This window comes from Salmo trutta, chromosome 28 (assembly GCF_901001165.1).
Source record: "Salmo trutta chromosome 28, fSalTru1.1, whole genome shotgun sequence".
NCBI classification, from domain to species: Eukaryota; Metazoa; Chordata; class Actinopteri; order Salmoniformes; family Salmonidae; genus Salmo; species Salmo trutta.
In genome coordinates, this window is record NC_042984.1 from 25,397,818 (window position 1) to 25,411,188 (window position 13,371).

At 42.3% G+C, this 13,371-nt stretch overlaps 1 protein-coding gene across 7 annotated transcripts in view; it reads left to right on the plus strand.

Moving 5' to 3' along the window:
• The first annotated feature begins 680 nt into the window (after positions 1-680).
• Positions 681-13,371, plus strand: part of LOC115165858 (cyclin-dependent kinase 11B) — a 30,434-nt gene continuing 17,743 nt past the window's right edge. For 2 of the 7 annotated variants that reach the window (XM_029719294.1, XM_029719297.1), the window contains exons 1-6: positions 681-759; positions 1,383-1,430; positions 1,738-1,871; positions 2,494-2,633; positions 2,786-2,964; positions 9,849-9,999. In XM_029719294.1, coding sequence (XP_029575154.1) covers positions 1,761-1,871; positions 2,494-2,633; positions 2,786-2,964; positions 9,849-9,999 — 581 coding nt within the window. In that variant the 5' untranslated portion in view covers positions 681-759; positions 1,383-1,430; positions 1,738-1,760. Of the gene's footprint in view, positions 760-1,382; positions 1,431-1,737; positions 1,872-2,493; positions 2,634-2,785; positions 2,965-8,450; positions 8,515-9,848; positions 10,000-13,371 lie in introns of those variants that run through there. The other 5 variants (XM_029719296.1, XM_029719300.1, XM_029719298.1 and 2 more) reach the window with 5 other exon arrangements.

Consider the following 13,371-nt stretch of genomic DNA (forward strand, 5'->3'; position numbering starts at 1 on the left):
CTCCTATTTTGAGAATTTGCTCAGAATCTGTTTTTTGGGTTGTATTTTATAAGTGAAGTATTATTTTAAAAGAGGCATCTATCTTATATATATATAATTAACCTGTGGACCTTTTTATTTGATGTTGATGTATTCCCCTCTATTTTGTTGGTTGCCATATGAACTTGATATAGTACTTTTACACTGTGATTTATCTCCCACTTCTCATTGTAATTTATGCGTCAAGCAATATGTCAAAATTCACATTAATGTACCTCTCAATCTGTGTATAACATAAGATGGAAGGTAAAAGGATTGTGTAGGATTAAGGGATGATAATATAACAAAATAGGTCTACTGAATAGGCCAAGTGCTAATACATATAACTGAAAAGGGTGTTTCATTTAAAATTGTCAATGAGGATTCTAATTGTATATTTTGGGGTGCTGGTAATGTGAGTTTGTGGTTACTAATTGTATGTTTTGGGGAGCTGGTAAAGTTAAACAATGTGAGGTTTAATCGATTTAATAATAGATAATGTACAGTATAAACCGGGTTAATAAAAGTGATTTTTCTTGTGTTATATCAGGTCTGGAAATTTTTGTTCGTTGGTATCCGTAGTTTTGCACCTAGAAACAGTTGCAACTCCTGCCCAGGTGATGGCAGTAAGGTGACCTCTTATTTTCAATGCAGCGAAGAAGTATTAACCGGAAGTAATTTTATGACCCCAGAAGTCAACGAATCTTCCGGCGTTAGAAAATTGCGCGGAGCGTATTTCAGGTTTGTTAAATCACTTAAGTTAAAATGCGAATCATTCGAATGCTTTAAGCTAACACACTTCGGATAGATTTAGAAGAGACGAAATTCAATAAAAATGTGCCCCTTCAACGCAAAACGTATCACCGGAATGTTCATTTATCGCCTATGTTAGCGTCCGTGAGCTAGCTAGCAAACTTTAGCATGCTTTTTTGCAAACGTTAGCATCTGACTAAAATTAGCTAGTTACAAGAAGCATGCACGGATGCGGCTAGCTGATAGCTAGTTAACTGTACACCTACCGATGTTACATAACGAAAGACAGTTAGCATATTAATGTACGTAAGACCGGTAATTTTGCTAGATGTTTATTGTACGCTAACTGCAAACTTTGACCTTACGTAACGTTTAGAGTTGGTGTATTTATCATAACGGACTTAACGTAAACATACTAACTAGGCAGTAACATTTAATATATGCGGAGTTCAAGGTTAGCTACTGTTACACAGTGACAGATTTCACGCAACGTGTGTTTTGTAGATTTCTCGATTTGACTTGGATTTATAACTTCTCTCTCCCCCTTGATATCACCTCGACGTTTTACTTCCATTTTTGGATTGGTGTTTTGTGTTTATTTTTTTTACCAGTGAAAGTGTGACGTTACTGCTATGGATAAGATACGAGGTGCTACTCAGGTAACAGAAATTATAGGCTACCAACTTGACCCTCTTCTCCCCTACAACCCCTATACGATATAACCCCTTTTATCCTGGGCAATAATCGTCTGTACTATTATTACCCATCAAATTCATATTCGTACAACCCTCTTGCGAAATAGTGTGTATTTACACCTAGGCTCAAATCATGAAACGCATGCGTTGAAATGTAGAGGTATGAAATTAAATCATTGTACATGAATACCACAGTTTCCATTAACATGACATATCTCACAATGCTCTTGCATTGAATCCCTCTTTGTTGGTGGTCTCTTTGTCTGTGTAGCAGGTGGTGGCGAGCGGGTGCTGATGGGGGACGAAAAGGACACCTGGAAAGTGAAAACACTAGACGAAATTCTCCAAGAGAAGAAACGCAGAAGGGAGCTGGAAGAGAGGACAGAGCCCAAAAGCCAGAAAAATGTAAACAGAAGAGAAATGCTGATGTATCCCAAACTGACCACTAGGCCCTATACACTAGTACAGTGTTAGTCAACTCCTGTCCTTGAGTACCCCCCAACAGCACACATTTTTGTTTTAGCCCTGGACAAACTCATCTGATTCAACTCATTGAGGACTTGATGATTAGTTGAATCAGGTGTGCTTGTCATAGGCTACAACAGAAATGTGTACTTTTGGGGGTACTCGAGGAAACACTGCCCTCGTACCAACTATACACTTGGGGAGATCTGAGAAGAGATTAGGATAAGGAATGTGGAAATGGCTCAACTTTGCACCCTGAAAAACTAGGTGCAGAGTTGGCCATATTGCTTACACATATCCGATCAGCTCTGATCTCCACCTGATTATAGGCTAAGGGTTGATTTAGGACGTAATTGTTTCTCTCCCCATGAGAGGATGCTGTTTCTCACTTTGACATTATTGTGTATCTAAATGTATTACACAGACTAGATCTGTCCTTGAACTAGTGCCTCAAACTTTATTGTTATCTTACCTTATGTGCAATCAATCATTGTTATGTTTACCGTACCACGTATCATTTTTTTTAGAACATTATAATGTCCCTTTCCCATGTTTTGTCCAGTGCGTTCCGTGCCCTGGTCCACAGACGGATGATCGGGAAGCCAAACGAAACACTCCGGAGGAAGGAGAACTACGGGATAAAAAAATGGAAATAACAATCCGGAATTCCCCGTACATACGGGAAGACTCCACAGAGGACAGGTAAAGGGGATACGGAAAAAGAGCCGTGGGAATTGGGGTTACGTTCAGGAGGGCCAGATACTGGAGAAAACGTCTTTAAAAACTGAACTTATCCCTTTGAATACATTTTCTCCCATTTTTGTCCTAACTGAACGCGACCCTGCTATGCACAGGGGCAGCCTGTTTGTTGAGTCGTTGGCACTAGACAGTCTTCCCAATTCCAGGGGAGAAGAGGATGAATCGCTGGCAATAAAGCCTCCCCAGCAAATGGCCAGGAAAGACAAATCTCACCACAGAAAGGAGGAGAAGAGAAAGGACAAGAGACGCCGTCGCAGTCACTCTGCTGAAGGAGGTACATTGCCATCCTGGGATGTGTATTGCTCAATTATATATAACTCTATTGGCTGAAAGGTCTTTTTAGCATGGTCAGTGCCATTGAGGGCTTCCACTATGCTTCCGCCATTTTAAAGTAGTCAACTGCGTGGGGATTCCTATGGGTTGTAGCCTCAATGGGGCTGGCCATGCTGTGGGGCCGTCCCCAGCAAAAAAAATATATTGGTCGACCAAGAGTTGTATTTTCTAAGATTGGATTGGTCAAAATGTTTAACCGTGTATTTTTCCATACATAGACACCCTAGGTGTTTTGATCAAATCAACTATACACTGCATTCGGAAAGACCCTTTCCCTTCCACATTTTGTCACATTACAGACTTATTCTAAAATTGATTAAATCACCCACAATACCCCATAATGACAAAGCAAAAACAGGTTTTTAGATATTTTTGCAAATGTGTTAGACAGAAATACCTTATTTACATAAGTATTCAGACCCTTTGCTGTAAGACTCAACATTGATCTCAGGTGCATCCTGTTTCCATTGATCATCCTTGAGATGTTTCTACAACTTCATTCTTAAATGGAAAAAGTTTGGAACCACCAAGACTCTTCCTAGAGCTGGCCGCCCGGCCAAACTGAGCAATCGGGGGAGAAGGGCCTTGGTCAGGGAGGTGACCAAGAACGCAATGGTCACTCTGACAGAGCTCCAGAGTTCCTCTTTGGAAATAAGAGAACCTTCCAAAAGGACAACCATCTCTGCAGCACTCTACCAATCAGGACTTTATGGTAGAGTGGCCAGATGGAACCCACTCCTCAGTAAAAGGCACATAACAGCCCACTTGGAGTTTGCCAAAAGGCTCTTAAAGGACTCTTTGGCCTGAATGCGAAGGGTCACTTCTGGAGGAAACCTGACACCATGAAGCATGGTGGTGGCAGTATTATGCTGTAGGGATGTTTTTCAGGGGCTGGGAGAGTAGTCCGGATCGAGGGAAAGATGAACGAAGCAAAGTACAGAGATCCTTGATGAAAACCTGCTCCAGAGTGCTCAGGACCTCAGACTGGGGTGAAGGTTCACCTTCCAACAGAACAGCAATCCTAAGCACACAGCCAAGACAACGCAGGAGTGGCTTACGGACAAGTCTCTGAATGTCCTTGAGTGGCCCAGCCAGAGCCCGGACTTGAACCAGATCGAACGTCTCTGGAGAGAACTGGACATAGCTGTGCAGCACCGCTCCTCAGCCAACCTGACAGAGCTTGAGAGGATAGGAGAAACTCCCAAAATACAGGTGTGTCAAGCTTGTAGCGTCATACCAAATAAGACTTGAGGCTGTAATCGCTGTCAACGGTCCTTCAAAGTACTGAGTAAAGGGTCTGAATACTTATGTAAATGTGATATTTCCATTTTATAAATGTTTTAATCTTTAATACATTTGCAAAAATCTCTAAATCTGTTTTTGCTTTGTCACAATGGGGTATTGTGTGTAGATTGAGGGGAAAAACAATTTTAAGACATTTTAGAATAAGACTGTAACGTAACAAAATGTGGAAAAAGTCAAAGGGTCTGAATAATTTCCGCATGCACTGTAAGTGTAAAAGTAGCTCAAATAAAGCCAGCAAATAAAAACATTGTAGCCTGCAGGTAGAAAATATCTTGATGAAATTAAGTCTGCTATAAATCACATTGGCTACACATGGCCTGTCTGCAACAAACTTGAAACATTGTATCAACTGAAGCTTGCACTAGCAAACTTGCAGCATTGTATGAAATATTCTGGGCCCTCAGTTTCGAGCACCAGTGAGCTCGGGACAGACACAGCTGTAGGCTATTTGTGCAAGGGATAAGAAGTAATCATGTATTATGTTTCCATTGGATCAGAGCATTACATGTTTCCCTTTAATGTCGAATGGCTATCGAAAGGGAGAGAACTATTGTCATTCTCATTGGATTCTAAAAACATTAGAAAACGTTATACTGAACCAAAATATGAACTTAACAGGCAACAATTTCAAAGATTTTACTGAGTTACAGTTCATATGAGGAAATGAGTCAATTCAAAAAAAATCATTAGGCCCTTATCTATGGATTTCACATGACTAGGAATACAGATATGCATCTGTTTGTCACAGATACTTTTGTGTGTATATAGTGTATGTATACAGCCCTTAAAATGAGTGGATACGGCTATTTCACCCACCTGTTGCTGACAGGTGTATAAAATCGAGCACACAGCCATGCAATCTCCAAATACGAACATTGACAGTATATTGGCCTTACTGAAGCGCTCAGTGACTTTCAATGTGGCACTGTCATAGGATGCCACCTTTCCAACCAGTCAGTTCGTAAAATGTCTGCTCTGCTACAGCTGCCCTGGTCAACTGTTAGTGCTGTTATTGTGAACTGGAAACGTCTAGGAGCAACAACGACTCAGCCGCAAACTGTTAGGCCACACAAACTCACAAAACGGGACCGGCAAGTGCTGAAGCACGTAGCTAGTAGGGCGGATTGTAAAGGTGGTTTACCCACTCGCTGACTAATTCTCACAAGGCACCCAATCGAACATCTCTTGAGAGACCTGAAAATAGCTGTGCGGCACCGCTCCCCAGCCAACCTGACAGAGCTTGATAGGATCTGCGGCGAAGAATGGGTGCCAAGCTTTTAGCGTCATACTAAATAAGACTCGAGGCTGTAATCGCTGTCAAAGGTGCTTCAACAAAGTACTGAGTAAAGGGTCTGACCTCCACCCCCTGTATTTCCATCTTTTCTTCACGCGAATGACAGGGATTTGGGCCTGTCTTGGGGAAGCAGTATATCCTTCGCATCAGACTCATTAAAGAAAAGTCTTTGTCCATTTCGAGGTGAGTAGTCGCTGTTCTGATGTCCAGAAGCTCTTTTTGGTCACAAGAGACGGTAGCAGCAACATTATGTACAAAATAAGTTAAACAATGCAAAAAAACTAACAAAACATAGTTGTTGGTTAGGAGCCCGTAAAACGGCAGCCATCCCCTCCAAGGCAACTTTGTGGCAACAGTTTGGGGAAGGCCCTTTCCTGTTTCAGCAATGGTTTGTCAATATTGGTGTGGAAGAACTTGACTGGCCTGCACAGAGCCCTGACCTCAACACCATCAAACACCTTTGGCAATGAATTGGAACGCCGATTTCGAGCCAGGTCGAATCGCCCAACAGTGCCCGACCTCACTAATGCTCTTGTGGCTGAATGGAAGCAAGTCCCTTGCAGCAATGTTAGAACATCTAGGGGGGGGGGGGGGCTCAACTCCATATTATTGCCCATAATTTTGGAATGAGATGTTCGACGAGCAGGTGTCCTTTTACTTTTGGTCATGTAGTGTACCTTCCAAAAAAGTGTAGAGGCTTGGATCTGAAAACCAGTCGGTATCTGGTGTGACCACCATTTGCCTCGTGTTGCTCGACACTTCTCCTTCGCATAGAGTTGATCAGGCTGTTGATTGTGGCCTGTGGAATATTGTCCCACTCTTCAATGGCTGTGCAAAGTTGATCAATATTGGCGGGGACTGGAACCTGCTATCGTATGCGTTGATCCAGAGCATCCCAAACATGCTCAATGGGTGACATGTATGGTGAGTATGCAGGCCATGGAAGGACTGGGAAATATTCTGCTTCCAGGAATTGTGTACAGATGAATGGCATGACAATGGGCCTCATGATCTCGTCACGGTATCTGTGAATTCAAAATCCCATCAATAAAATGCAATTGTTCATTGTCCATAGCTTATGCCTGCCCATACCAAAACCCCACTGACTACATGGGGCACTCTGTTCACAATGTTGACATCCGCAAACCACTCGCCCGGTGGTTGAGGCCGGTTGGATGTACTGCCAAATTCTTTAAAACAACATCGGAGGCGGCTATGGTAGAGAAATTAACATTCAATTCTCTGGCAACGGTTCTGGTGGACATTCCTGCATTTAGCATGCCGATTGCGCGCTCCCTCAAAACATGAGACATCTGTGGCATTATGTTGTGACAAAACTGCACATTTTGGAGTGGCCTTTTGTCCCCTGCACAAGGTGCGCCTGTGTAACGATAGTGCTGTTTAATCAGCTTCTTGTTATGCCACAACTGTCAGGTGGATGGATAATCTTGGCAAAGAACTGCTCATGAACAGTTAGGGCCCACCCCATTTTAGTCGACTGTTCTCCAGTATTTTCCACAACTAGTCATTTATTCCACACTTCTGACTTCCCCTTTCAAGTTTGTCACCTCTGCATCCATTTTGCTGTCACGTGTTACGGCATTCATAGTTTTTGAAGAAAACATTTTTTTATAACCAATTTATGTGATTATGGTATGCTATACGTCAGGCCCTATTGGTCACGTGCATGTGTCACATAAAGAGAGGAAGGGTTGAGGGAGTAGGGAATGTTTTCCCAAAACAAATTAGGCATTTCAGTAACAACTTTAAAGTCAGAAATGGCTTTAATTATGTTGCAACTTCAGCAACATGGACAGCACTATACACACGTGTTCTGTGGTGGTGTCTGCAGCAGGGAGGAGAGCGGGACAACGGGTGCTAGTCACAGTCACTCTGTCTTTTCCTTTTAACACAGCACAGCAAGTCTGAGACAGGCGGCACAATCAAATAAATTGCGGTCATTTGTGTGTCTTAATTATTTCATCCAACAGTTAGCTTAAAGCATAAGACAAGCTTAGTGCAAGTAGTTGATTTGATTAAATCATAGGATGTGTCTACAATCCATTCGGAAAGTATTCAGTTTCCACAGTTTGTTACGCTACAGCCATATTCTAAAATGGATTACATTTTTTTTATCCTATATCTATCTCCACACAATACCCCATAATGACAAAGCAAAAGCAGGTTTTTAGAAATGTATTAAAATAAAAAACGTAATTATCACATTTACGTGTATGTGTCACTTTGTTTAAGCACCTTTAGGCAGCGATTACAGCCTCGAGTCTTCTTGGGTATGACACTACAAGATTGGCACACCTGTATTTGGGGTATTTCTCCCATTCTCTGCAGATCCTCTCAAGCACTATCAGGTTGGATGGGGAGTGTCGCAGCACAGCTATTTTAAGGTCTCCAGAGATGTTTGATCAGGTTCAAGTCCGAGCTCTGGCTTGGCCACTTGAGGACATTCAAAGACTGGTCTCGAAGCCACTCCTGCGTTTTCTTTGCTGTGTGCTTAAGGTCATTGTCCTGCTGGAAGGTGAACCTTCACCCCTGTCTGAGATCCTGAGTGCTCTGGAGCAGGTTTTCATCAAGGATCTGTCTATACTTTGTACTAGTTTCTCATGGTCTGTCCTTTAGGTGCCTTTTGGCAAAGTCCAAGCTGGCTGTCGTGCTTCATACTGAGGAATTGCTTTCGTCTGGCTGCTCTACCATAAAGGCCTGATTGGTGGAAGGCTGCGGAGATGGTTGTCCTTCTGGAATGTTCTCCCATCTCCAGAGAGGAACTCTGTCAGTGACCATCTGGTTCTTGGTCACCTCCCTGACCAAGGCCCTTCTCCCCCAGGATGTACCTGACCTCAGTTTTGTGTCTCATAAAAGGGTCTGAGTACTTATGTAAGTAAGGTATTTGTTTTTTTTCTTTTTATAAATTTGGCGAAGTAATTGACCTGTTTTCGCTTTGTCATTATGGGGTATTGTGTAGGTTGATGAGGGAAAACATTTATTTAATACATTTTGGAATAAGGCTGTAACGTAACAATGTGGAAAAAGTCAAGGGGTCTGAATACTTTCCGAATGCACTGCATATAGAAAAAATAGAAGTTTAAAAAGAACAGATGTCTCTTGGTCGACAATTTGTTTATTTTTTGTTCGGGCACAGCCCTGCTAACAGAGATGTAAACATCTGTGCACAATATTTTAGAGAAATAAGCTTTTTGTGCGTATAGAACATTGCTGCGATCTTTTATTTTAGCTCATGAAACTGTTGACAGAGAATTTTGTTTGTTTCTCTACCATAAGCCGCCTCCAATGTCATTTTTGAGAATTTGTCAGTATGTCCAACTGGCCTCACAACTGCAGACCACGTGTATGGCATTGTGTGGGCAAGCGGTTTGCTCATGTCAATGATGCTAACAAAGTGCCCCAAGTTGGCGGTGTGCTTATGGTATGGGCAGGTATAAGCTACGGGCAACGAACACAATTGCGTTTTATCGATGGCAATTTGAATGCACAAAAATAACGTGACAAGATCCTGAGGCCCTTTTTTTTCATGGTATCTGTGACCAACGGATGCATATCTTTATTTCTAGTCATGTGAAATCCGTAGATTAGGGCATAATGAATTTATTTAAATTGACTGACAATTCCTCATGAACTGTAACTCAGTAAAATCATTGAAATTGTTCCTTGTTGCGTTTTATATTTTTGTTCAGTATAGATTAGATATAATGCAAATGAACAGTAAATGTAGACTAATACTGGTGATATATGTAATGGGGAATTGATAAACACTAACAATCAAAGGGCAAACAATTTACACAATGAAAGTGCACGAAATGGCGGAACAGAGCGCATTCTGCAGAGAGACATGTCTTGTGCATCTTAGCCACACTCCCTTCTTGGATGGTTGCATCTCCGCAGCCTACTCAATGGGTTAGTACACAGAAGACCGGTGAGAATCAGACAGGTGTCTCATGGGTGGGGGGGGGGAATCTTTGAGACTGCTCGACTAAAAAAATCTTGGTTGACCAACAGCCTATCAACCAGTCCACTAAATGTGGTCAGCCCTGCTATGCTGTCACAGATGCTATAATGACAAAGATATAAGGATGAGTCCTATCTTTCTCTATGGTATTGCTGTAGAAAGTTTTACTGTGGTATTAAACTATGTATGCATGCATATGTAGCACCAAGTAGCACTGTTTTACATTTGTTTGTTTTTATCATAGTAGCAGCAGCAGGGAAACACGTGCGGCCCAAAGACAAAGACAGGGAGAGTGAGCGCAGGAAGCGGCAGTGGGAGGAGCAGGACAAGGCCCGGCGAGACTGGGAGAGGCAGAAACGCAGGGATCAGGCCAGAGCCCAATCCCGCAGAGAGAGGTGACTACTGTGACCACATACAAACACGTTTGTATTGCATGCTGACCAAACCGTCCATTTCATCCAAACTGCTTGAGCGCGTCAACGGGCATCTGCGTAGCCAGGCTCTTAAATTGAAATTGGTTGACGCGCTGCAAGTCTCTCCTTTCCCAATTTCAACAAAACATTTTTTACAAGCATATACCCACGTGGGTGATTCAAAGATGAATGAGGTCCACAGTCCACTAGTGGTGGTAATGCAACTTTGTTGGTTGCCAACCGCTGTATAAAATCTACAGAAGAAGAAGAAATATGAAGGAGAAGTAAATAAAAAGTGGAGTGGAGAACACACAAAGATCCAGCTAAAGAAAGGGCCGAGTAAAATAACAGCCCAATGTTTGTATATTTCCCAGGACAAATTAGCTAGCATCATGTCCATGAATGTTTCATTTGTGTTTCGACCTTCCCAAATTAATATAGTTGGTTCGCAGTCGGTTTTGGTATTTTAACCTGCATGTCAAGAACACGTCTGATGGGGATAGAAAAAAATCAACATGCACACATAGACGCATGCACGGAGACCGTTTGGCCAGCATGTTAGCGTGGCTTGTATTAGCAGATATATACTACAGAACAAAGAAATATCAACATTTATAATCATCACTTGTGTTCAAAGGTATGAAGTTATCAAAATGTCTGTGGTCTCTCAAACTACACTTCTACCAGAATGTGACTCTTGAGTGTGGCAATTTTAACAAAAGTTTAAAGGGCATAAACCCCCCCCCCAAAAAAAAAACATTTTTATTCATGCTTTTTGACCCCACTGTCACTAACCACATTTCCATCTACAGTTTTTGTGCGAGTAAAGTCATGTTAAACAAAAACTAAATCACAGCAATTGTGATGGAAACATGGAGTGTCGGTACAATTTCCTAAATCTCAACAATTTGTTTGACATGGTGGGATCTTTTTGTGTCAGTAAAATTAATTATGCAACGAATTGTAGTGGAAATGATTTCTTGCACAATTGTTGGTAGACAATTTACCTCGACATGGTTATTTTATCAAAGTACAAACCTCTCTCACTCAGGGAAAGGTAGCGCAAGAGCTACATCACCAGGTTGTGAGATATGGCATATATAGTCGTCGTCAAAAGTTTTGAGAATGACACAAATATACATTTTTACAAAGTCTGCTGCCTCAGTTTGTATGATGGCAATTTGCATATACCCCAGAATGTTATGAAGAGTGATCAGATGAATTACAATTAATTGCAAAGTCCTTCTTTGCCATGCAAATTAACTGAATCCCCCAAAAAACATTTCCACTGCATTTCAGCCCTGCCACAAAAGGACCAGCTGACGACATGTCAGTGATTCTCTCGTTAACACAGGTGTGAGTGTTGACGAGGACAAGGCTGGAGATCACTCTGTCACGCTGATTGAGTTCGAATAACAGACTGGAAGCTTCAAAAGGAGGGTGGTGCTTGGAATCATTGTTCTTCCTCTGTCAACCATGGTTACCTGCAAGGAAACACGTGCCGTCATCATTGCTTTGCACAAAAAGGGCTTCACAGGGAAGGAGATTGCTGCCAGTAAGATTGCACCTAAATCAACCATTTATCAGATCATCAAGAACTTCAAGGAGAGCGGTTCAATTGTTGTGAAGAAAACTTCAGGGTGCCCAAGAAAGTCCAGCAAGCGCCAGGACCGTCTCATAAAGTTGATTCAGCTGCGGGATTGGGGCACCACCAGTACAGAGCTTGCTCAGGAATGGCAGCAGGCAGGTGTGAGTGCATCTGCACGCACAGTGAGGCGAAGACTTTTAGAGGATGGCCTGGTGTCAAGAAGGGCAGCAAAGAAGCCACTTCTCTCCAGGAAAAACATCAGGGACAGACTGATATTCTGCAAAAGGTACAGGGATTGGACTGCTGAGGACTAGGGAAAAGTCATTTTCTCTGAATCTCCTTTCCGATTGTTTGGGGCATCCGGAAAAAAGCTTGTCCGGAGAAGACAAGGTGAGCGCTACCATCAGTCCTGTGTCATGCCAACAGTAAAGCATCCTGAGACCATTCATGTGTGGGGTTGCTTCTCAGCCAAGGAAGTTGGCTCACTCACAATTTTGCCTAAGATCACAGCCATGAATAAAGAATGGTACCTCAGAGCAACTTCTCCCAACCATCCAGGAACAGTTTGGTGATGAACAATGTCTTTTCCAGCATGATGGAGCACCTTGCCATTAGGCAAAAGTGATAACTAAGTGGCTCGGAGAACAAAACATCGATATTTTGGGTCCATGGCCAGGAAACTCCCCAGACCTTAATCCCATTGAGAACTTGTGGTCAATCCTCAAGAGGCGGGTGGACAAACAAAAACCCACAAATTCTGACAAACTCCAAGCATTGATTATGCAAGAATGGGCTGCCATCAGTCAGGATGTGGCCCAGAAGTTAATTGACAGCATGCCAGGGCGGATTGCAGAGATCTTGAAAAAGAAGGGTTAACACTGCAAATATTGACTCTTTGCATCAACTTCATGTAATTGTCAATAAAAGCTTTTGACACTTGTGAAATGCTTGCAATTATACATTACATTACATTTGTCATTTAGCAGACGCTCTTATCCAGAGCTACTTACAGTATACTTCAGTATTCCATAGTAACATCTGACACAAATATCTGAAGACACTGAAGCTGCAAACTTTGTGAAAATTTATATTTGTGTCATTCTCAACTTTTGGCCATGACTGTACACACCTTGGACACACCTACTCATTCAAGGGGTTTTCTTTTTTTATTATTTTCTACGTTGTAGAATAATAGTGAAGATATCAGATCAAAATAGATTTTAGATTTTAGATTCTTCAAAGTAGCCCCCCTTAACCTTGACAGCTTTGCACACTCTTGGCATTCTCTCAACCAGCTTCACCTGGAATGCTTTTCCAACAGTCTTGAAGGAGTTCCTACATATACTGAGCTTTTGTTGGCTGCTTTTCCTTCACTCTGTGGTCCAACTCATCCCAAACCATCTCAATTGGGTTAAGGTCGGGTGATTGTGGAGGCCAGGTCATCTGATGCAGCACCCCATCACTCTCTTTCTTGGTCAAATAACCCTTACACTGTCTGGAGGTGTGTTTGCTCGTTGTCCTGTTGAAAAACAAATGATAGTCCCACTAAGCGCAAACCAGATGAGTTGGCGTATCGCAGCAGAATGCTGTGGTAGCTATGCTGGTTAAGTGTGCCTTGAATTCTAAATAAATCTGTGTCACCAGAAAAGCACCATCACACCACCTCCATGCTTCACGGTGGGAACCACATATGCGGAGATCATCCGTTCACCTACTCTGTGTCTCACAAAGACACGGCGGTTGGAACCAGAAATATCACATTTGGA